Source organism: Heteronotia binoei, chromosome 5 (assembly GCF_032191835.1).
Source record: "Heteronotia binoei isolate CCM8104 ecotype False Entrance Well chromosome 5, APGP_CSIRO_Hbin_v1, whole genome shotgun sequence".
In the NCBI taxonomy this organism is placed as follows: Eukaryota; Metazoa; Chordata; class Lepidosauria; order Squamata; family Gekkonidae; genus Heteronotia; species Heteronotia binoei.
In genome coordinates this window covers 90,725,154-90,751,290 of record NC_083227.1, presented here as the reverse complement: position 1 = coordinate 90,751,290, position 26,137 = coordinate 90,725,154, and the positions used below count along the sequence as shown (strand labels likewise).

At 39.6% G+C, this 26,137-nt stretch overlaps 1 protein-coding gene across 5 annotated transcripts in view; it reads right to left on the bottom strand.

Annotated features, from left to right (window-relative positions):
• Nucleotides 1-26,137, bottom strand: part of FGD3 (FYVE, RhoGEF and PH domain containing 3) — a 189,235-nt gene that overhangs the window by 27,308 nt on the left and 135,790 nt on the right. For all 5 annotated transcript variants that reach the window (XM_060239800.1, XM_060239797.1, XM_060239799.1 and 2 more), the window contains exons 8-15: nt 25,581-25,719; nt 20,045-20,103; nt 16,340-16,486; nt 10,105-10,197; nt 7,308-7,387; nt 6,924-6,954; nt 5,984-6,085; nt 4,498-4,563 (exon numbers count right to left, since the gene is read on the bottom strand). In XM_060239800.1, coding sequence (XP_060095783.1) covers nt 4,498-4,563; nt 5,984-6,085; nt 6,924-6,954; nt 7,308-7,387; nt 10,105-10,197; nt 16,340-16,486; nt 20,045-20,103; nt 25,581-25,719 — 717 coding nt within the window. The remainder of the gene's footprint in view (nt 1-4,497; nt 4,564-5,983; nt 6,086-6,923; nt 6,955-7,307; nt 7,388-10,104; nt 10,198-16,339; nt 16,487-20,044; nt 20,104-25,580; nt 25,720-26,137) is intronic.

The following is a 26,137-nucleotide window of genomic DNA, read 5'->3' as shown; positions in this document are numbered from 1 at the left end:
ACTCTGTCATGAGTTCCCAGCTTGCTATATCATATAACTTGTTAAAACATAAATTATGTAACTTTTTATATTACATTTTACATATTCAGTGAATATGCTGAAACTTATTCCACTTATTTTACCCATGTAAATGCTTCAGGTTTTGAGTTTACATTTTAGGGAATGTTTGCAGGACACAGAATTGAATGTGTAAACACTGTATAAAGGATGCTGAAGATGGGTAATTCTGCTAGTAGTACTGATAGTCACATTTAAAAGCCACAGAAACAGTTTTGTCTTTTGAATGAAAATTCTCTGTAGTTATGTACTAACGTATTTTAGTATTATTACATTTCACCCCTGTTCTTTTTAGCAACAGGGTATACAGTTTTCCAGCTAAAGCTATTTATATCTCAGTTTGCTAAATATTTATTTAGCAGGCTGGAGAGAATGAGGAAGTCAGTCTGCTTCCAGTGTGTTGACTACCACTACCACCAAGTGGCTTAGCTGCATAAGCTTTAAAGCAAAAAAGGCTGCACTTTTAACACAACCTTTCAGATGGCACAATTCATGTGGGGGCTCTTGTCCAACATGTTAAAATAAATGAGGATGTGGAAATATGAACTTTAGTTTCAGTTTCTTTTGATGCTTTTACTGTAATTTTTAAGAAGCACTATTTTTAGCAGACAGGCTGCAACTGAAGACACAAGCAATATTTATTGTAACAGATATGCATAGTACTGGGAAGTTTTTAAAATGAAATTTTAAAGAGGTCATACGACTGCAACAAAAGTATTCACAAGATTTCTATGAACTGAAAACATAAAAAGCTGATGTTCTTTTTAATGTTAGATTTTTAAATCAATAAAAATGCTTACGAGAAAGTGCTTCTCACTTCTCACAGGATCTTAACAATTGTTGAAAGCACAGCCCAAGTGCTCAGTGAAAGTTCCTCCTTGCACCTGACACAATTATTGCCCTTCCCCATACCAGTACAAGTAGTCAAGTCTTAGTAAATCCCAAATGCACTGATGGCTAAGAAGCACCATGGATGGATCACTGGGAATAGTTGCAACAACTCTTTGTCACGGGCCACAGTACTGCAGTGCCACAGCTTGGGGTGATTGTGGCTTTCTTCAGGCACTTGCAGCAGCATCTCCTATTGTTTCATGGCAGCTAGTTCATGTTGGTTCCCAGCTTCACATTTGCCCAGAGCTTGCTAAGAGGCTAAAGGGAAATGTAGCATCCAAGAGAACTGAACTCTATAATAGTACAGCACACTGTGCTCTAAAACCAGGCCTCAGAAGACAGTGCACATGTCATTATTTTATTCCCCCTCAAAAAGCACATTGACAAAACAGCAAGATGTCTCTTTATCTCAGTGTGAGCTATACATGCATCAGTAAGACTCGTGCATATAGCCATACAACAGCAACTACTTGCATTTTTCTTGCACCACTTTCAAACACTCTATGATAAAGTATTTAATCATTCACATTAAGTATTGTAAGAGTTTTCATTCATTGTTGACACTTGCAAGGTGCATCTATACTTTTAAAGGTTTTTAAAAGGTTCAGCAACACAGCCTCCTCCTTCCTCCCCAGTCCCCTAGGAAATCATTCTGGCAGCATACCCTGCAGATAACATACGGCACAGCTTATTTTCTCAAGTTCTCTCCATATGTTTTATTAAAACTATGACCTGTAAGGACCTCTGGAGTAGATACAAGTTGCTTGCTGCACTATGCAGCTTTTGTTTGCTACAGTGTGAAAAACATGGGCTCAACTGATTTGCTGAAAGTTTCCCTTGATTAATTAGGAAGCATGTTTTAAAAAAATAACCTCTAAGCTATAGTTATCAAACCACAGAAGTCATCTTCGAAGGCACATTTCTCCACACTGATATAGGAGTAATGCCATTTCCAAAATAATAATAATAATAATAACTTTATTTTTATATCCCGCCCTCCCCCGTCAAAGGCAGACATGGAATTCCATGATTCAAGTAAAACAATGTAGACAGTTTTAAATATAATCAATTACATAATAAATTTTTAAAATAGATAAAATATATAAATTAGGTGCTAAAATACTGTAAGTCATAATATCCACAAGATGGCTGGGTGGCCACACGTCAGGTTAATCAGGTTCTGTCTCAAAAGCGAGCTGGAAAAGAAATGTTTTGCAAGCCCTGCGGAACTGATTCAGGTCCCGCAGGGCTCGCACCATCTCTGGAAGGTGGTTCCACCAACGAGATGGCGCCTCCTGCAAAAAAAGCATGCTCTGTTCTTCAGAAGTATTATTCTCATTCATATGAAAATATATGCAAGTTCAAGCAGCTGATAAAGTAATTGATTAAATTCACATGCTTAATTGACCAACATTTCTTTAATCAAGCGACAGCTCTGATTAACAGAAATACCTGGTACGGTAGAGCTGAAATAAAGAGAGGAGCCTGTCCCCTACTGATGAATTTTAAAACCAGAAGCACTGTGTCATGAGCCCTGACGAGGAGGAGCTGGAGGGTTTAACAGAACTGGAAGAGTTGTCAGCCAGTTCCTCAGGTGAACAAACAACAGCTGGCCCATCAATCACTCTCCAGGCACCAGTGTCAGCTGTTGACGATCAATCTCCTCCAAGCTCTCCTCCTCCCATCTCAAGAGTTCAAAGCAGGCTCTGGAAAGAACTTTCAGAGCGAAGACATGAGGCACGCTGAGGCTTCAGATCTCTCAGCCCTGAGTTCTAGCAGAGTCACTGCCACCCAGGGAGCAGGCTGATTGAGACTCCCATATAGCTCCCACCCAGGACCTGGTAACCTTGTGGAAGCAACAAGTCTATTCTCTGGCTTGCATCCACACTCCTTACTGATCTGCTTGATTTCCTTGGCACCCTGACCTTTTGGCTTTTGGACATTGACTTCTGATTCCGGTTTGTGATTCTGCATTGGTGACTTGGCTCCTGCTTGACTTCCTGGACTTTGACCTTGGACTGGCTTTGGACTTTTGCCTGCCTGCACCCTGAGAATATGACACACTGCCTCCTATGTCAATCAGTATCAAGAGCATGAAAGACGAAAAAGAAACATGAACTAACTTGGTTCTGAATTAAGATTTGCATGTTTTATACTAAAAATTCTTTAGAAAAAATACTGTGATTTCCTACTACCAGTTAGAAAACCAATAGCACTCCTGATAATTCAAAGATTTCTAATCAGCTAGTACAACCAAGCTTATCTTCTTATCTAATCTTAAACTCAGTCATATGCAGGTACAAATACACCCAGCAGTAATTTTTTAGTTTTGCACTGGCGTTCAGGGACCTACAGTCTTTAAAGGGCTAACAATAATCCATTCTTGTTATTTTCATTTGTTACCTTGTTTCTCTGATATTCTTGACCATTTGACAATTTTTTTTTTGTTTGCATTTTGTGTGTGTGTTCCCATGCCTCAAGTCATGGCAATTTCTAGTGATTCCTACTGCGGCATGGAGGGTGTTCAGACAAGTGGCTTGATAGTTTGCTTCTGCCTCCTGCTTCTGGTATTCTCTGGAGGTCTCCCATCTAAATACTTCTCAGAGTAAGCCCTGCTTAGCTTCTGAAATTTGACAAGATCGGGATTGCCTCGGCTAGCCAGGTCAGGGTAACAATTATTCTTTTTGATCTTCCATGCTCAAGTTTGTGTTGTTGTTGTTTGTTTTTGCCCTTTATCATCCCATTCTATATCTAAATACCTGTCCTGGTAAGGAAGGAAGGAATAGCTTAAAATGCTGAGACTCACTGGCTTGGGAGCCACATGTGGCTCTCTGCCATGATACCTACAGCTCTTGTGAGCCCCACTGCCCAGTTTGACATCCATCCCATGTTCCAGGAAAGCGAGTAAGATTATTGCCTGGTAAGACTTATGGTTGCTATCTCAAAATGCTGAAGGAACTGCAGGACTGGTAAGCTGCTAGCCTCTCTAAGCTGTGGGACAGTTAAGGTTCCATCGTGTCCAACAGTCTCCCACCATTTTCTCCACAGCCTCCATTGCCAGCACCAAGGCAACTGTCTGGAGAAGAGACAGCAAACCCACCACCGCCGCCACGACAGCCACCCAGGAAAAAGGCAAGCTGCCTATAGTGGGATGGCATTGATTTTGTTCCCCTCTCTCCATAGCCAGTTGTTCTTTTCCAGCTGCCTTGACAATTTCACACTCTGAGGCAGAGAGGGAAACCCTTCCCCTCACTCAAGATACACAAGGACTGGCTAAGATTCAAGAGTGGTGGTGAGAGACAAGTCTATGTTTTCAAAGGTATTCTAGTAATTTTAAAAGTTGTATCTGATATTGTATATGTGTGTTTGGTGGAGGGGTATACTTCCACAAATTGCCAATTCCTTAACACTGTAACATATGAAGGAATGCCTCTGAATTGTAAATTCTATCACTACACAGACTAAGCATATGACATTGTCTGTTACAGTATTTTCTCTCTCTTTAAATTGAAGTATTTTCACATTTTTTAAAATGAGGCAACTACTTACCCCTCCAGATGTGCTGCTGCTGCCATCTGTCCCTGGCATGGATTCCACTGAACTGGTGCTTGCTATCTAGGGAAAAAAGCCATAAGAAAACTCTTCAGTAGCAAGACAAGGAGTTCGCTAGCATATTAATTCAAGAAGAGAGCATTTTAATGGCACTCTTGAGATTATAACTACAGTTTCTTAATGGCTGAGTCTTATGAGGCCTTGCCTTTCAGAAGGGCCCAACAATTACTGTATCAGTACAACATGATAACCCCTCATCCTTCCCTGGCCCTTACAAGATATCCCATGATGTATAATCAGGGTTGCCTGATCTGGGTTGGGAAACACCTGGAGATTTTGGTGGTGGAGCCTGGGAAGGGTAGGGTTTGAGAAGGGGAAGGACCTCAGCAGGATATAATGCCATAGAGCCCACCCTCCAAAGCAGGTATTTTCTCAAGATCTTGTTTGGAGATCACTTGTAATAGAAGGAGATCTCCAGGCCCCACCTGGAAGTTGGCAATCCTGTTTAAGTCAAGTGGGGGTGTTGCTATGATTACACTAGTCACTAACTATGTATGTAAGTGCCATCACATTGCAACCAATTTATGGCAACCCCAGCAATCGGCTTTCAAGGCAAGTGAAAAGTACAGGTGATTTACCATTGTCTTCTGAAGAGCCTTCCTCGATAACCTCTCATCCAAGAACTATCAATGCTTAGCTTCCAAGATCTGCCAAGATTGGGCTATGCCATGCCAACTTCCCACCCAGTCACTAACTAGTGCTCACAATATGGTGTAATTGCAGAAAGCTGGTATAGATCATAGAACTGGCAGAGACAAATGCCAAAGCAAATTATTGGAAGATATTTCACTCATCACGGATGCTTTCCTACACATGTAATATTTGCTAATCACATTACAAATATAAGCAGTAATATGGTCATTCCAAATAGTTTACATATGATACACTGTATAGTATACGTTATTATATTGTTCCCATCCTTCCACCAAGGGACTGATACCAGCATTTATCCCAACAAACACTCTGTAATAGAGGTATAATCCTTTTTCTTCCTTTCCTTTATTATTAAGCTCCTGTGACCAAAGGTCTTGAGCAGGAAGAGACCTAGTTAAGAGATTACTTATCAAATAATAAAATGAACTTCATAACTAAGGGAGGATTTGAACATGGGTTTAAATACCAGACATACAAGCTATTACACAATATCACACCAGCCACTGCTTATCTGCCCATGAGACCACCAAAAGTTTTAAAATACTTGAAAATTAGTAATCATTTCTGTATAACACAACATCACATCTGTCTGTCAGTGGCTCTCAAAATCAGAGATAACCTGTGCTTGGCTACCCAATTTATCAGCAAAATAACACAGTTCACGTGCATTTGAAAGTACAATTTATACCAAAATTGAAAATGTGGATTTAAGCAGAAATTGCGGGGGAGGAGGGGGGAACCATAGGAATAATGATCATTCAACACTTACTGATGAATCTGGGAGATGTTCATCTTCTTGAGAAAAAGTATTATTAAAAGCTCTAAATGTTTCACTGTTCTGTTTATGTTTTTCTATTGTTGCTTGAAAGACCTGGAATGCAATGCCCAGAAAAAAAAAAAGTGTATACAGTGTTTAACTTTAGAGGAAAGACCTATCAGTGGTAGAAGACAGTCCTCAAGTGTTGTTTCTACGATGTTAAGAATTTTGAAGCAAGGCTCACACCAGGTGAATTTGTAAAACCCGTATCTTCTATTGTAAATGAAGGGACACAGTACCAAACTACATGTTACATTTTTTGACAAAGTCAGTTTCGACTCCCTGGAACCAACCTATTTTCCCTCCAGTCATATTGCAACTTCAGGAAAGGACATTTTTCAGGAACCCAATTAAACCTGGGATAATAGCATGGTGGATAATAGTTCCCACCTGCCCCCTGTATAATTTCCCAGAGCTGAAATGATTGGAAGTTGAGTAATTTGCCTGTCTGCAGCTCCAAAGATGACCAAGTTACTCTTCCTTAGCCATTCTGGCTCTGGAAAATGGTATGAGAGGGAAGGCAGGAATCCTCCTTCCCCCATGTCAATGTTTCCAGCTCAATCATGGTTCTGGCAACTTTAAAAATGCCATGTGAAAATGGAAGGTAGTGCCCATCACTAGAGGGGAACATGTGGCATTTTCCTTCACTCACTTCCCTTCAATTTCCATTGTATTGATGCCAGTGTATGCAAGACAAATTCACAACTGCCTGGATACTGAACTCATGATGCTGCCATCTACCTGTGGCGGGCCAGGGAGGGGGAGTATTCTCCCTGCCATATTCATTATGCATTTACTAACTTCATTTATACCCCATTTCATCTCCCCAAAGCAGCTTACATCAACCTGTGAGATCATTAATAAGATATAGTTAAAATATAGTTATACTAACTTGAATCCATTCTTTCTTTTCATCTTCTGTCCTGTGAAGTCAAAACACACACAGAGTAACATTTTTACAGCACTATATATCTATTAGCAATTTTAATTTTGACATCTGCAATCTTACACGAAAACTTATACAAATATTATCACTTACTCATTACATTGATTTCCACAATAAATTACAAAATTAATGTATTATAAAATCTGAAATGCAACTTAATCAGTAGAAAGCTGCATATAACTAAAAGCAAACCTTTTTACTCTCTTATTTTTTCAGCTTACTTATATAAAACAATAAAGTATAGCACAATAAATTCCTGTATCTGCTGCTTTTAATGAGGTACTTTAGTCAAAATAAATCCATATATATAGAATACACTTTATTCTATACCTTGCTTGCAATTCCAATGACCTCTTTTTCCCCAATATTGAGAATGTATGAGCCACATTTTGCTTGACAATTTCTTGAACCTGAAAAAAAACATTTCAATATTGTGGAATTTGGGGGGGGGGCGATGATTTCAGTTATTTTCATGACTCCCACACAAGCTTCACACCTTCTAAATGAAGAATAATGTAAAAACAATGACATGGTTACTTGAAACAAGAAAAGAAACTGAGGCTCCAATTTAAGGTACTGGGAGTAAAACATCTGTGTTAACTGCCGAACAACAACTTCACTAACATTTCAGGTACTAAGTTCTTTAAGGTGTAATATTAAGGCGTAATCCAGTGCTGTTGAACTCATTTGTTATGAGGGCCGGATCTGATATAAATGGGGTTAGGCTGGGCCGAATTGGGCCAGGCCATGTGTGTACCTATTTAAGATTAGGTAGCAGAGATATAAACTTTTTAAAGGACACAGACAAACACAACTAAAAAACCCCAAACCTTGAAACAAAATATGATTAAAACATTAGCACTTGTTGGTCTTAAAGGTGCTTTCTTGTATTTCTCCCAGGGGATCCAGGGAACTGGGCAAAGGAAGCTATGGCATTTTCCCTCCCTTCCCGGGGGACCAGGAGGGGGAGGAGCCTCAACCAATGAAGAAAATTGAAGTTTTGCTCTTGTAGCTCCTGTGCAACTGAGCAAGCCTTGTAAAGCAAGCTGAGATGAAGAAGGAAGCAAGAGAAAGGGAGAAGGAAGCAGACAAGAGCCAGTTGCTCGGGGGCCTGATAGGAGCCCTCCAATGGCCTGATTTGGCCCCTGAGCCACATGTTTGACACCGCTGCTGTAATCCATTCTGAAACTGGTGGGACATCTCTGAGAAAACATACTTAAGAACTGGGATCCAAATCTCAAAAGCACAAGTAGATGCCTTGTAGATTCCCTACTTTTGTCCTAGATTATATTTACATTGCGCTGTCTTAAAAACAGTTTAAAAACCTCAAATTAGTTCAAAATTCAGTGCCAAAATAGCTAGCTGGGTTAGACTACATATTTCACCAGGGCTTAAAGTCCTTCATTGTCTGTTTCCAGTTCCAATCTGAGGTGCTGGCTTTGGCCCCTAAAGCCCTATATGACCTAGAGTATGGCTACTTAAAAGAGCACCTGCCCCATATACTCTGTCCAGAAACCACAATAATAGTTGAGGCCTTTTATCATGTGCCCCTACCATGCCACCTTCCAGCATAAGACAGGTTAGAACTGAAAAAGGAAGTACTTCTTTACCCAAAGGGTGATTAACACATGAATTCGCTGCCACAGGAGGTGGTGGTGGCCACAAGCATAGACAGCTTCAAGAAGGGATTGGATAAGTATATGGAGCAGAGGTTCATCAGTGACTATTAGCCACAGCGTATTGTTGGAACTCTCTGTCTGGGGCAGTGATGCTCTGTATTCTTGGTGCTTGGGGGGGCACAGTGGGAGGGCTTCTAATGTCCTGGCCCCACTGGTGAACCTCCTTATGGCACTTGGTTTTTTTGGCCACTGTGTGACACAGAGCGTTGGACTGGATGGGTCATTGACCTGATCCAACATGGCTTCTCTTATGTTCTTATAAGACAGACAGCTATGAGGGACAGGGCCTTTTCAGTGACACCCTTATGACTATGGAATGCCCTCCCTCATTTTATATGCTTGGTACCATCAATGGGTTTCTTGACACCAGGACAAGGCTTCATACTTCAGAGGGTTTTTAACTGAGCAGTCATCCCCATTTGCTGATTTACTTTATGCTGACACTTTTTAATTGAACAGCTGACAATTGGCTGTTGTCTACTTTATGCAATGTTCTTAATTTGTTCTTATTTGCTGGTTTTAAAACAGAACTAGGGATGAGGAACAACCTAAAAAATTCACTTCGGACTTTGGGGTGGCCCCCAAACCTGAACCAAACCAAAAGGTCCCCATTTGAACCAAGCTGGTCTACTAAGCTGTGGCCAAGAGAAAGGGAGGGGGGTGGTCTCCTGGAAAGGGTTAAATGGCAGCCATTTAGCCTGTCCAGAACTGATGAATTTAATGGTGGGGCAGATGCACCCATCACTGTTAGGCTGAAATGGCTTGCAGTCATTTCACAAGTCCATTTTACTTCCCCCCACTTCAAAGTGGGGGAAAGCAAAATTGACTGGTGAAATGGCTGCCAGCCATTTCAATCTAGCTCGCCCACTGTGGACCTGCGCTGCTTAGCTGTGAGACTGAAATGGTCCTGAACAGCTGAACCAGAAAAACAATCTGGTAAATGTTCGGGGAAGATGCCTTCCCCCAAATATTAGTTTGGGGGCTCCAAAATGGCTCATGTTTGTGCTGAATTTTGGCTCATGAGTCCTATATGGAACTATATTGTAAATTCAATTGTGTCATTTTACTATCTTGTTGTGAACTGCCTAGGACATTTTTGTTGAGAGGCAGTCTACAATTATTTTAAATAAGAATTAAATGAAAGGGTATTTATGTCTTGCCTGTCCCAAGTCAGCATTAAACTCTCAGCACCTTTCCACAGTCATCAAAGGTGTTTCAGTATCAATTAAACAATTCCCTGAGTTGATTTTTAAAAACTGTTGGCAGGGCATGTCAAACTCTCTTTCCTACAGTTCTGCCTACAATAGCAGTTAATTCTGCTTTCTGGACTGCCTTTGTTTTACCTTGTTCATAGAGTGTTTGTTTTTCAGCCGGGGGGGGGGGGGATTTAGCGATTAAATCCATGGATTAAACATACATGAGCAAAAAGAAAAGATCAAGTAACAAACCTGTAATCCTGCAATATCTATCTTCTCTCGAACACTGAATTTCTGGCCTATCAAACGCAGCTTGGGCACACAGTACAACAACATGCTGTTAAACTGTAACAGAAAATCCTAGTCATGAGAGGTATTCATAAAATATATTAAATATTTAACCTCAAAGCAGTATGACTTACAAAAATACCAGGAACACAAAATTCAGTTACACTGATCAATATGGTTCATTTTTTTTCAAGTGCTCTATAAATCTGACAGAAGTTGAAAGTCATTGGTACTATTCTTTTTTATTTTTAAAATAGTGAGGAAAATTTATCACAATAAGAATTTCTCTAAAATTAAAGTAGTTTATTGGGAGACTGGGAGGAAAATGGCCCATTGGTACTTACTGTGAAGGGTTCTTTCTCCTCAGAGGTCAGGAGGACATCTGTGTGGGTTATTCCAATGTTCCTCTATGGAAGCAGGAAACACTTTTTTCTCCTTCCTTTTGGTGCCTTTTGGATAACCTGCCCCTTTCAGTTTTGGGACCAAGCAGCAGTAAAAGTCATGCTAAACTATAATCTAACTAGAAAACACAACTTGTTAACAGAAACATTAATAGAACTGTAATGACAGGAACTATCTGAAACATGACCAAGAAAAGATGCAGATAAGGAAGAAGAGAGAAACCAGATTGAATAGAGATGACGATGTAGGGAGAAGTGAGATATCCTCCTGACCTCTGAGGAAAGGTAAGCACCAATAGACTGTTCTCCCTCAGAGGCAGAGGACATCTGTGTGGGACCTTCCAGAGCAGTGTCCCTTAGTCGGGTGGGTCATCATAATCTTCAGCTATGGTTACAATGTGTTGCATAACTCTTACTTCAAAAGCTGCATCTGCTAATGCTATAGTGTGGATCTTGTAATGTCTAATGAATGTTGAGATAGAAGACCATGTGGCTGCTCTGCAGATTTCCTCTACAGAAGCTTGGTTTTTTTCATAATTTTTCATTTTATTAATTTTTTTTGAAAACATATACAAACAAAAGAACAGTATTTACACAGTGATACCAAAATAAGCAACATATTCTCTAGTACAGGTAACATAACCATTGGAAGCTTGGTTAATGAACACTGCATTGGTAGAAGCACTGCATAAAGAATGTGCTGTAATGCCTCTGGAGACCAGCAGACCTGCAGCTTTCAGGATTGAACCGATGGAATTCCTGGACATTCTGTTTCCCATTCTCAGAGGAGAGATGTTGATGAACAAGCAGTCTGATTTACATATGTCTTGTGATCTAGCAATATAGATTTTTAGGGCTCTTCTAACATCCAGTGTATGCCAGATGAACTTCTTTAGGATGTTTTGGCTGTGGGCAGAAGGTAGGCAAGAAAATCTGTTGAGAGCAATGAAATCTTGATGCTTTTGGAAGAAAGGTGGAATCCGTTCTGAGCACCACCTTGTCTATATGGAAAATGCATAGGCCAATTTCGATTGACAGGGGGCTAAGCTCCAAGACTCTCCGAGCTGAAATTATGGCAACTAGGAAAAGAACTTTCATGTGGAGCCATTTTACTTCGCATACTGGTTCAAATGGTATATCTGAGGTGGAGTCTTCACTGCAGCCCCCTGCAGGAAAAGTAATACATGTGGGTGTTTGGACAGTTTATACACTTCTGTAGGAAGCAGAATAGTGGTCAGAGCTACTATTTGCCATTGCAGGGTAGATGCCTTGAGCCCCGACTGAAGAAAGGCCACTGATGGAGATAAACAGTCCATTTTCTTCCATCTGCACCACCTTACAAATGCCTTCCACATAGTATTGTAAATGCAAACCATAGATTGTCTTCTGGATGCTAGGATAGTGTCAGACATCTCAGGAGAACATCCTAGTTGTTGTAGGATATTCTGCTCAACTGCCATGTGGTTGAGCATAGCCATTCTGGTTTGGGATGCTATGCTGGGCCGTGGTGGAGGATGTCCATGGAGACTGGTAGAGTGACCGGAGCTTGAACTGGTAACTCCTGCAGCATTGAGAGTTAGGGGTGACATAACCAAAAAGAGCCACCAGGATAATCTCTGCCTGAAGTTCCTTCACCCTCCAAATAGCCTTGGGAAGCAGGGGCAGGGCAGGAAAGGCATAGAGCAGACCCCGAGGCCAAGGTGACATCAAGGTGTTAATGTGTTCCATTTCCTGATGAAGATATCTGGAGAATAAGCGAGGTAGTTGATGATTCATTGGGGATGCAAAAAGATCCACTTGAGGATGCTGATGAATTAATTGAAATAGCCTCAGATAAAGGAACCCTTCTCTATTGCAAATAGTCTGCTTGCTCAGCCAGTCGGCTTGCACACTGACCTGGCCCCTGATGTGTTCCACTCAGATCGAGGATACATTTCTCTCTGCCCACCAGAGGATGGCCTCTCTGTGTAATTGGGACAACCTGGAGCTCCGTTTAGATACACCTTGGCAGACATGTTGTCCGTTCAAATCAGAACATGATGCTTGGCAATGATGGGTTTGAAGTGTATAAAAGTCAAGCAGATTGCTCCTGCTCCTGTCTGATGAGGAGCAGAAACCCTAGACTGGGGATTCTTAGAGGATTGCTCCCCATCCCTGAAGGCTTGTGTCTGTGAAGAGGTCCATGAAGGTGGGAATGTGGAACACCTTGCCTCGATGTAGGTTGTTCATCTGAGTACACCATGGTAGACTGGTCTTGAGCCTGGCTGGAACATGCAAGGTCATCTCCCTTCATTCCATGATCACCAGTTGGTAGGGTCAAAGAAGAAGAAGAAGAAGATGAAGATATTGGATTTATATCCTGCCCTCCACTCCGAAGAGTCTCAGAGCGGCTCACAATCTCCTTTACCTTCCTCCCCCACAACAGACACCCTGTGAGGTGGGTGGGGCTGGAGAGGACTCTCACAGCAGCTGCCCTTTCAAGGACAACCTCTGCCAGAGCTATGGCTGACCCAAGGCCATTCCAGCAGGTGCAAGTGGAGGAGTGGGGAATCAAACCCGGTTCTCCCAGATAAGAGTCTGCACACTTAACCACTACACCAAACTGGCTCTCTCTCTCAAAGGATATCCCTGGAGTACAGGAGAGCCCACTGGACCATGCCTATGAAGGACAGAAGCATAAGACTTGAAGATTGATTCCGGATCACAGATGTTGCTGTCTCCTTGATCTTACTGGCCTTGGCAGCTGGAAGGAACAGGGTGTTGTTGGAGGAGTCAATAACTGCTTCCAGATGTTTGATGCATTGAGCAGGCTGTAGTGCACTCTTGGATAAATTCACCAGGAACTCATGATCTTGTAGACATTGGATGGTAGCTGCTGTGTCCACCAGGCATTTGGTCCTGTTGTTGGACTGAACCAGAAGATCATCCTGAGAGAGATGTATGTGAATCCCCTGTTGCCTTAGATGCACCACTGGACTGATGAGTAATTTGGAAAACACTCTGGGAGCTGTAGAAAGCCCTAATGGCATTGCTCTGTATTGAAAATGAAGGTCCTCTATCACAAATCATACAAAGCTTCTGTGAGCTGGGTGAATTGGCACATGTAGGCTTCTGTCAGGTCTATGGAGGTGAGAAATTCTCCAGGCTGAAGAGTCCATTCTGAACCTCAGGGTTTCCATCTGGAAACAACAGAGCTTGACATATTTGTTCAGATACTTGAGATCCAGAATTGCTCTCCTATCACTATTTTTCTTGAGTACCATGAATATGATGGAATAGACTCCTTGTCCCTGCTCCTGGGTGTGGTGGTGGGGAAATAAGTTCAATCACCTGAATCTCCAGTAGGTGTTGTAATGCCTTGGATGTAATTAACCTCTTGTTGGGATTCCTGAGTATAGGAGATCTGAGGAATCTGTTGGGAGGAAGGGAACTGAATTTTATTGTATATCCCTGAGATACAATCTCTAGTGCCCAAGAATCTGCCTGAGAAGCCTGGAAGGAAATGGAGCAAACGTGCTCCCACTGGAAGAGAATGGTAGTCATGCCTGTCTGGGTCTGGTATCACAGTCTGATCTGTCTGACTTGTTAAAAATATTCTTGTTGAATTTTGATTCAAAGGAGCTTCTTTTGAAGGAGGGCTTGGAGGGTTCCCAAGATAATTTCTTACTCTCTTGGTCAAAATCTAGCCAAGCAATGTTGGGACCGAAAGGAATGAGATCCTCATCTTTCAGGTCAATGTATGGCTTTAGAGATGGACTTCTTTTTCTCCTTTGTTTCCACAAGGATGTTTCCTAAGGACTCACCGAAGAGCTTCTCTCCATAGAAGAGGCAGGCTGATACCAGGGTTTTGGAGAGGAAATCAGCCTGCTATGCTCTGAGCCAAAGGAGTTGTCTGTTGACTGAGGTGGCTGCAATGGCTTTAGATGTGAAGGAGATGATGTCCATTGCAGTACTCTTCCGAAGCCATAGAGGCTATTACACTCATCCCTTGTTGGTCCTCATTAGACAAGTAGGCAGAGAGGGAAAGGAAAGATGGAATCAATAGTGAATTAGAGAAATGAGAAATAGAAGATGAAGTAGGTAGACTTAAAATAGCAATAGAAATTAGAAGAAAGGTGAAGCCAAATCCTTTTTTTGCTGCTACTCCTTAAAAGGCAGGAACAAAACTGAAATGAGATGGTTATCCCAAAGGTGCCGAAAGGAAGGAGAAAAAAGTGTTTCCTGCCTCCCTAGAGAACACGGGGAAAACCAAACAGATGACCTCCGCCTCTGAGGGAGAACATACTGTTACCCTAATTACTCTTTTATGAACTGCAACTTCTCTCTGGACCTCAGCATATATAGAGTAATTTTACATGTTTTTCTGACACACTAGTGTGTGCTCTGCTGCAGGGCTTGGCTGTTTCCTCATGGAAAGCATTCTCAGTATTCCTTTCATTGCCATTATAAATGTATACATGGGCTTTTTACTACTTTTTAACACCACTGCAAATGTACACATGAGCACAAAGAAAGAACACAGAGCCTGTGATCACACACACAGAATGATCCACTTTCAGTGCATTTTCCAACTGGATTTTGCCAGTTCACACAGTAAAATCCAGTTGCAAAGTCCACTGAAAGTGGATTGAAAGTGCATTATTTGGTGTGTGTGACTGCAACCAGAAAGTGATTACCAGAGAAAAAGTATTTTCCTTTATGAGCTACATTATTGAGTTTTAGGTACCAGGTGAGGACATCAAGTTACTTGGTCTTTCCTGGTAATTAAGTTAGTTTTCTGATTATTGTTGATTCATTTTGCTGTGGCTATTTATTTGGTGTATTTTATTACTAGTGTGTTGTAGTGCTTAGAATACTGGAATACAGAAACCTGATTTCAGTCCTTCCAGTACCGATGAAACTTGTTGGGTGATTTCTAGCCTCTTGGCAGTTCTCTGTTTAACCCAAACTCAAAAGATCGTTACAAGGATAAGTGGAAGAACAGAGAACCATATATTTTGCCCCGGTCTCCTCAGAGAAAGGGTAAGATGAAAACATAATAGACAGTTATATCTAGTAGTAGTTATATGCTTGGGGGTAAGACTGTTTCCATCAAAGGCAGAACATACAGCTTGCTCTGCTCCTCCCCTCCAGCCTTGGAAGCTTAAAGGGAACTGGCTTTAGGGAAGAAAATCCTTGAGAAGAGAATGTACCACTGAGGGAAAAACTTCTACCATCTGCTGCCCCTCCCCTTTCCTTTAGGTGACAGGTAGATTTGTTATATTTGATCAGCTATTGTTGTTTTTATATTGTAAACTGCATTAGATGGAGCAAACAGGATAAAAGTAGTAGAAGAAGAAGATACCCAAAATAAATATCTATTCTGGGCTTACTGTATCTTCAAAATTGCTCAAAGGCATTTAAAGAATCCTATGAGTTGTTAGGCAGTATATGAATACTTAAAATTCATACATTTACATTAAGAATAGCTTTGGAAAACAACAATTGATATTCAGCCTTGGCACTTCATGACAACTCACTAGAATTTAGATTATCAATTCCAACTATCTGGTTAACCGAAGGGTTGTTTAGTATTTGGTAGCATAAACACCAAGGGAAGAATAATTTAAAAATGCCAATTTTGCTTTACCTCCCTATCTCCCCACCACCAAATATCAAAGAACAGCAAGGTGACAGGAAGAACATGAAAAAGCTGCTTGATCAGAAGAATGTAGGCAACTGGTCTTTGCTTGAGAGAACTTTGGCCAGAAGGAAAACAATGTGTCTACACATTACTACAAATAAATCAAATGACTCACCAAAAATAGATATCTATCTTGAGCTGTGCCATTCTTGGCTGATAATTTCTGAATATGCCCTTCTTTAATCAATTCATTGGCTGGATTCACAATATCCTCTTCTCCTCCAAGTCGTTCATATACTTCTAACAGCTTATGCATCTTTTCCTGTAACCATAAAAGAAAACACTAATTCAGCTAACTAACTAGCACCTGTCTCTTATAAACAAATCTAGTTAGTCCTTTTCTTTTATATGTGGCACACAAGGGGAAAGAACCATGAAAACAAGCAGCATTCATTACATAAAATGTTTTCAGCATCGTGCCTTCCAACAAGATAGGCAAGCAACTTTATTCCTGCGAATCCAAGAAGATAGAATGAATGTTCAGCTCTCATAGCTACTGCAATAAAAGCTAAGTGCCTTACACTCCATGGAGGTCTGATGTTCACACTTTGTTCTGAATAAGCAGAAGTGACCCTATGAACAGCTGAGCTCTGTGAATTTTTTCCATGGCATCCATGAAACATTTCCTAGCAATTACATGAGAGGGCACAGAGATAGTTCAAGGTAATTTAACTTCTGAAATAGGTCCAGTTGGGTTCAGTAGGTGATGGTGCAAGTCCAGGAGATGAGTACTGAAGTCTATGTACAAATTATGAAGCTTAATTTGACAGTAGTGCATAAGCATTAATGAGGGTGTGTATGACAATCAGTACATGAAACACCCATTTTCCTTACTATTCTTTTCCCCTTTACTTCTGAATAATTCAGCTTTCTATTTCCCCCCTTAATCCATGGGAATGACAATCTATAATAACATGTCATATGATGCCCAACTAATTCCAGCTAGGGCAGGGGTGTCAAATGTGTGGCCTGAGGGCTGAATCAGGCCCCCAGAGAGCTCTTATCAGGCCTGCGAGCAACTCACGGTCATCTGCTTCCTTCTTCCTCTGTCTTGCTTCCTTCTGCATCACAGCTTGCTTAGCCAGGCTTGCTCAATTGCACACAAGCTACAGAGCAAAGCCTCTATTTTCTCCATTGGCTGACCAGCACATGAAGCAACTTATGTACAAAAGCTCACAATGCCCAGTCATTTCATGTTTTCCCCTGGGCCTTAGGCTCAAAGCATTGACCCTGAGATGTCTGTAATGAATGTCAATAAATCAAAAGTAGGTTTGCAACTTACACACACACACACACCTGAACAGCATACTCAAGACTGCTACAGAACAGGCATTGTCTCCAAATTGTGATGCAATAATTCAGAGCAAGAGGAGTCAGTTATCAGAAATCGTTAAATAAAATATGGCAAAAGGCTAATCTTTTAAGCATATTTTAAGTTTTTAAAAAATATTTAATTGTGTTTGTCAATGTCCTTTATAAAGTTTCTATCTCAGCTACTTGGAATTACATTTTATGACACACATGGCTCGGCCTGACAATGTCTCATTTATGTCAGATCTGGCCCTCATAGAAAAAGAGTTTGACACCCCTGAACTAGGGTATCGGGATTATTGTGCAAAGCTTAGATATTCTACTAAAGCAAACCAAAATGCTTACAATATACTAGTTTCACCCTGGCTCAAATTCAGTTTAGTTCTAACCTAAGGTCTTTTCTCAACAATAACAATTTTTTTTTATTTTCTGTTTGTCAATTGATTTTATGTGCATTGCCTAGATTTTTGACAAATAGGCAGAAACTGTTTTCCCCAAATACTACTGTTGTATGTGCATCTAGCCTTTATCTTAGGCCTTAACAAAAAACAGCCAAGCCAAACTTATAAAATGTCCATGTAAAACACTACTTTTACCAACTTGATGTTGTGCACTAATAATGAATGACTTTGGCTGCTCAACCAACTGCATATTTCACAGAGGCAGCCTCTCAAAAACCTATTTATCAACACAAAACTTAATTCTGTTCAGCTTTACATACAAATAGATGTCTTCTGGAATGACATGTGTAAAAATATTTCATTATCAACTGATGCCTGAAGATTCAAAACAGGAGGGAAAAAAACCAGTCTTGTGATAATCTCAGTAGGGAAAATAAAATCTCCCCTGAAATGTTGTAATGAGCCAAGCTGACACAGTGAAGAAGTCACAACTATTTCCTGTAAAGAGCACCCAAGAAATATGTGACCTGATTGTAATATGCTGCTTTTATAATTATTTTCTTCAAAACCAAATAAATATTTTAAGAAGAAAGTAGGGGAGACTGCTACCAGATTGACAAGTCACATTCAAAGAAATAAGTGAGGTAAAATTCAACACATCAATATATAATGATAAACTCTTGTTTTCTTCTGACTGCTAAGGAGATAAAACATCCTTTATAATTTCAAATGCTTTCTAGATTAAAATCTTTGCATAATCATTTTTAGGCACTGCATACATTTGGCGTGTCATCTCCCACTGTCTCAAGAGATCTGTCTGTTGGTAAAAAGGCTACTTGATATGCATGTTACTTTCTGAACCTGTCTTCTAGGTCTAATACAGAAAACCAAATCTCACTGATTTCAGTATTTCTTGCTCAAAAAGCCATTCCCTGATTTTGCTGTGATTCTCTCTCCTGACCCATGTTAAAGAGAATTCATAAACTGAGTTTATAAGCCTTGTGAGCAGGTTTTACTTCTTTACGGAGAACCTAGTGATCTAACAGTATTGAAATTACTTGAAATTTTCTTTGTTGTTGTATTTCATCTTTTGGTGCCACCAACTTCTCTATTCATATCCCCAAGTTATGAACAAAATACCCTTGTAGATGTCTCCTTGATAATATGCAGGGCTTTTTTGGGGCAGGAACGCACAGGAACGCAGTTCTGGCTGGCTTGGCATCAGGGGGTGTGGCCTAATATGCAAATGACTTTCTGCTGGGCTTTCCCCACAAAAAATCCTATGTAAATCAATGGTGATGTTAGGGGTTTGGCCTAATATGCAAATAAGTTCCTGCTGGGCTTTTTCTACAAATAAAATCCTAATACATATATTTATCTCACATTTTAGGGCACTAAAACCTTTAATATAAGACCAATTTAGTCAATTCACCTGACTTTAAGTACCTACATAAGGAATGGGGTCACTCTTCATAAACAAGCCCCGTTGCCATGGTGCAGAAAAGTAAATGTGTGAACCTGCATTCAGATGTACAAATATATTATGGGCATGATGCCACAATCCTTCCCAAATGTTGCTCCAATCTCCCCATTGACAAAGGAGGTTGCTTTTTGTATGGTTGGTTGATGGCTTGCGGATGATATCTGATGGGAATTGTAGTGCCAGTGTGTGTAGATGCATGGCATGATAGTCAGGCAGACAAATGCTTACTTAAAGGAGTAGCACACTTTCTGACCTACTTCAACTGATTAAATGTCTGAACTGACCTAACAAAATTTGCAAGTACAGCAGGCAATTAAGTTTGCTAAAATCTTATAAGCGTTTTTAGAATATGTAGAAAATGATCATCAAAACAAAAGAAGAACTTCAACACAGCACAAATAATTAAATAACTAACAGTAAGAAGAACAGGACAATAAACTTTCTGATACTGGTAAAGCTGAAGCACACACACATATAGTACTTTAGCTTTATCTATATCTGAAAATTTAGTTCCGCATGAAAACGATCATTAAGGTACTATATGGTAATGAGACAGCCATTGCTCCAAATCAGGACCTCAGTTAATGGCTCATGCGATGATTCTGTTGAACATTTTTTTACTCACCATCTTTCGGATGGCTGCATTTGAATGGTTTGCTGCTGTCGAAATGAGTTCCAGGGATTCTGCAATAAAGAAGTGGCACAGTTATATATTCTTAAGATTGTTATCATTTAATAGAGTCATTTTTATGTCCTTGATGCCTACAACTTGACAGCAAAAATGCTACTACACACAAACACTACGTTTGTAAGCAGGGCACCACTGCACAACATTCCTGTGTTTGTCAGGATTAAGCTTGCATGTCATAGTGTTCCATTTAATACTGCCCAGATAACAGAATTCAGATAAATAGTGCACACTGGGTGAAAAGGTCAAGGAGAAGGAGGTTGAAATGGATTCAGCTATCAAGATCCAGTAACAAGCTACATGCAACAGAACATCTTACATAGGTCAGGTCCCTGCATGTACGCTTACGAACTCCTATTCATGCTTGCATGCAGGGGAATTTCTGTTCCTTAATTTGGTTGGGGCTGTTCCATGTGCAACTCGAACCCCACTCCTCTTACATTGTCCCTTCATTTTTGAAGCATTCCCTCTCAACTGGTGTGCTTTTCATGAATCTACACTTCAGTGAACATCATGGGCACGCACTCATTTTAGAATGAACCTAGCTCCAGCTATTGCTTCCCTTCACTTGATCAGCATAAGGCAATGAGTCCTCTAACCATTCTCCTTCTCTCCATCCTTGCTATGATGGATGAAGACCTGAAAGAAAGTTAGTGCCATTTTAGAGTCCCTGTAAACCAGACCTATGAAACTGCTGTACCCGTATGTTTAGGGAGACACCTGAACATTTTATACAGCAATTTCACTTAACTTTGTAAGCAGAATTTACAAAGTTGAAAAATGTCAATCCCTTAATGTAAGAAATGTAATCCCTTCATGTAAGAAATGAAGGCAGGTACTAGAATTTTGGAATTTTTCCTTCTGGTATAGTTGAATGATAAACACTAGCAACTTTGAAGAAGAGATTGGATTTATACCCCACCCTTCACTACCCAAAAGAATCTCAGAGTGGCTTACAATCGCCTTTCCCTTTCCCTCCCCACAACAGACACCCTATGAGTTAGGTGGAGCTGAGAGAGCTCTCCCAGAACTGCTCTTGAGCAGAAAACTTTGAGAGAATTCATGGCTGACCCAAGGTCACATCAGCAGGTGCATCAGCAGCCGCCCTGAGACACTTCGGTGAGAAGGGCGGGATATAAGTCCACTAAATAAATAAATAAATAAATGTGAAGGAGTGGGGAATCAAACCTGGTTCTCTCAGATAAGTGTGCACTTAACCATCACACCAAACTGGCTCTCCTTTGTTTATTGAGAAATTGAATTTTCAGTGATTTTTTTTTTATTTCTTTCATTTTATCCACCTTTTTTGAGGATTATAAAACAATGCAATAAAAGCAGTATAATACATTCAATAAATAATGCAATATAAGAAAGAAAAAATGGTCTAAAATTTCACAGACAAGTAAAACTCTATTTATTCCTTATATGAAATGTGCCCTCCAGAAGCATAGGAGTCTTCCAGATTGCATTAGGGAATCCATTGAGTCTCACTGATATTTATGTTACAATCTTTAGATCAAGCATGTTGCTGGCTTGTTTGTTGTGTCCACTGCTTGGTATTTACTCAAGTATATGATTTAGAAATTACTCCCTTTGCATTAGTATTGTTTTCTTTAACAAGATTTTCAACCGATGTTAGTTGCCTATCAATTTGTATATTAGGAATGATATTATGAAGTGCAAGGTGAACCTGATGGGAAAAAAACTACTTTAATAACAAGAACAACCAAAATTATCTATTCTTTTACTCCTTACCGGAGTTAAATTTTAGATTACTCCTTTACCAAGGAGAATGTAGGCAGTTCAAAATTGTTTCTCCCTAAGAGCCTTCCTAAAGTGGGGAGCTAAATTCACTTAGCTTTTCAATTGTAGTTAGGTACATACTGTCTCCCCCTCCCTCTTCCCCTGTCTATGTTTCTAAGAAATATTACAAACAACTTCCTTTCTATATTGTATAATAAATTTACTATTGTTTCTAAGTATGATTTTCAAACTAAGTATAAAGATTAGCCATCTATTTTCAACCTATTTTCTAAGTTAAAGTCATATTCTTATTTACTTAATAATTATTTTTAACAAGTTGCTGATTAATTTCTATCTCCTATAAACTTACATGGAAAACAACTCTTTTATGCAGTCTATTAATATCATAAATGCTATATCAAATATAATAACAACTGGTATATATTGTACTCTTATATCTATGGATATGCCATGTCCTATAAATATGTTCTATAACTATTTTAACACTATAACAATAATATATAGTATAATTTCTTGAAATATTAATTGTTCTAAATTATTTAAGTTTCTAACCTATAGCCAAATCTTACTCTATAGTTCTTGTGCAATAATATAATTAAATTCCTATACCTATTCTATGATTCTTATAAAAATGACATAAATGAACTATTATAATATACCTTTACAGTGCGTTATAGTCCTCGATAGTAACATTTTACAAAACACTAGGAAAACCTTAAATGTTTTAGAAAATAAGGTAAGATTTGTAAATAGTATTATATATTTAGTTCATTTGTAGAACACAGCTGAATAAAGTCCATAACCTAGAGTTATCATATTACAAAAAATCCAGTATTAATACCACAATAATGTTCTTACTTTTCTGATATCTTATTCAATTAATGTTTTACAATCTACTACTATAACATCTAATTGACTATTAAGAAGTCTGCATAGTCATAACCTTACTCTTATAACTCTTTCTAAATTCATAGAATCATAGAGATGAAAGGGACCTCCAGGGTCATCTAGTCCAACTCCCTGCACAATGCAGGAAATTCACAAATACCTCCCCCTTAATTAATAGGATCTGCATTGCTATCAGATGGCCATCTAGCCTCTGTTTAAAAACCTCCTAGGAAGAGAGCCCACCACCTTCTGAGGAACCCTGTTCCACTGAAGAACCACTCTAACCATCAGGAAGTTCTTCTTAATGTTGAGCTGGAAATTCTTTTGATTTAATTTCAACCCATTGGTTCTGGTCCTACCTTCTGGGGCCACAGAAAACAATTCCACACCATCCTCTATATGACAGCCCTTCAAGTACTTGAAGATGGTGATCATATCACCTCTCAGCTGCCTCCTCTCCAGGCTAAACATGACCATCTCCTTCAATCTTTCTTCACAGGACTTGGTCTCCAGACCCCTCACCATCTTTGTCACCCTCCTCTGGACCCATTCCAGCTTGTCTTAACATGTGGTGCCCAAAACTGAACGCAATACTCCAGATGAAATCTTATCACTGATTTAGTCATTTTATAATTCTGTAATTCTGTAATTACACAAGTCTTCTTGGAATTTAACTACCTTCTCTTATGTATTAGAGAGTGTATTTCAAAAACAATATATTAATAAGGAGAACAATTTTAGGTCTGTTTATTGAGAGACTAAACTTAAATCAGTTAGTGAAGGTTAATAGGTAAACCATACTAAAATGTGTGACAATATAACAAAAGGGTTATTCATATATGTTCTATGTTGTAATTTATATACATATAGCTATTTATAAGAGAGTTCCCACCTTTAAAAAAACTACTCAGTCCAAAAGGAAAAACTATTATATCAACATTATGAATTAGTTTATAAGCGGCAAGAAAATGTGGAAATACTTCACCAGCCAGTGGGTTCAATTACAAAGTCAAAAAGCTTTGAGTGGGTTGAATACTTCTTCTGATGGGATGATATTCTTCAGGCTTTCATCCTCATCAGGTGTGAGTTGCAGATACAAAGATGCCACCATGGCTCTTCTTGAGGCTGCATCTTCTGCTTTGTAGAGAGTTCCATTTTTATATGTGAGAATGTTTGAAGTTGCACTTCACCAGAATCTGATGTGTGACTGGTAGAGTTTTGTTGCTAAGATCTTTAGTTGCTTTTGCTTCTTCAATGCCTCTGGAGAAATGTCTAAAACTTATTTTTCATTGTGGGTAAAGGAGCCTTGCCTTCGAGCTTCTCCGAGAATTTTTTTCTTTTGTTTGGGGATACACAAACTGGATTAATATATGTCACTAGGTCTGGCTCTCCATGACATCACCAAAGGTCCCAGAAACACCACCATGGCAATTGCTGGGCCAATTCCATCTTTCAACTGTATCGTCTTTGCCAGCGATTTGGACATGAAACCAGACAATCCAAGTCACCCTCTTCTGCCCCTTCCTCCACACCATGGAATTTCAGGTTATGGGCTCTCCATCTGTTTTCAAGTGCTATTAATCTATCGTGGTTTCCACAGTCTTAATGTTCATAAGTTCCTTCTGCAGTGTCTGACCCAACTCCGTGCCTGTGTCAGCCATCTTTATAGTTTCATTCAGATCTTTTTCAGGTTCATCTAGCTGTGAATTAATTGGTTTTAAAAGTTCAGCTATCGACTCCTGAAAGTATCTATGAATGCCTTCACTAAGCACTGCTGAATCTTTCCTGCAGAGTGGTGTATTTTCATGCTCTCTGGGCCTGACAGGTTTCCCAACTGTGGGACTGGCACCATCTTGTTTCCTTTAGAGGAGTTTAGGCCCAAGGACTTAGGTAAGTTTTCAGTAGTATAAAAAGATTTTACTGTGGAAGTTTCTTTGGAAAGTTGTTTCGTTTTGCCTTTTATTTGTTTTCCCATTGGATTTGGTGGCTGCAAGTTGTCTGTAGTCACAGTTAAGTCTTTAGAAGGGGGAGTGGATCAGGAGCTCGCCTAACACACATCCATCATTTTTAGTGATGCTCCACCCCCTGTGAGGATCATCTTTGGAAGGTGTTGCTCAAATTAAAACTGTCTTAGCAGAGAAAGCGGGTGAGAGAGTCCATGGTCCGATGCAATGGAGGGCTTTGTAGGTAATAACCAGAACTCAATGAGGCCAAAAATTAACCAGTAACCAATGCATTGATTACAAAATAGGTATAATATGCATACTATGCATAGTCTAAATAGCCCCTAATAGTAAATAAGCTGCAGCAGTTTGTATCAGCTAATGAGTCTCAATTGTCTTCATAGACAGAGCCATGTGCATTATAATAGTCTATCCTTGAGGTGCCATAACATGGATCCACATGGCCAGGTCAAGATAAGGAGTTTTCCTCAGGGCTGAATGAAGATGGAAGCCTTTTTTACATATGAATTAACTTGCTTCTTCAGCAATAAGTTAGGTTAAGCAACATTCCCAGACTGAGTCACCAGGGGTGAGCTAGACCCCATCAAATGAAGAAATCACAGTGCCCTCCAAGACCTCAGCCTACCCAAGCATTGGATGCTGCAAATTAAAAGCAATTTAATATCTTACCATTTACAAGGCTTACAATCTGAATGGAATGATACCAAGTCATTAGATAGGTCTATATCAAATTGCAACAAAGGGGAAAATATATTTTAAAAAGCTTTTAAAAATTGTGATCCATTTCATGGGCACTCCATTTCTGAATGCCATTTTTTAAAAAAAAAAACTACCATGAGGATAAAACTTGTACTTACTTTCAGCATCTTTCCTATCTGGTGACTCCTCAGGAAGTTTTTTAAGGTAATCTTTCAAGAGAAGTTCATAGCGGGGAATTCTTTGTACAGGTTCTAGCATGTGATGCTGTAATGTCAAATTCCCACATATTTCTTGTTTCTGCATATCATTGTGAAGGTGAGTAGAACAAAGTAAAGGTTATATCCATATATCCAAATAATTTAATGAAATAAACACCTGCTTTCAAATTTGCAAATTAGATTTTAAATATATTATCTTAGGAGATCAACATGCTTCAGTAATGGATTTTTACACCATATTGATGAGACGACTGCATGATTAAAATGAAAAACGGAATCAAGGAAAACATTCTATAGAACTGCAGTGAGATTTGCATGTGTGCTATCACTGAGGAAGAGTCACAAACTGGAGGAAATCTCCTTACTCTGGAGGTTTGAAGGCATCCTCCTTTCTCATTTGGCAGAAGAATCACTTAAGCTGGAGAAAGTGTCCCTAAGTTTGGAAATCTTAAGCCATTCCCTTTCTTCCAGTAGAGTAAAGACACTTAAATTGGAGG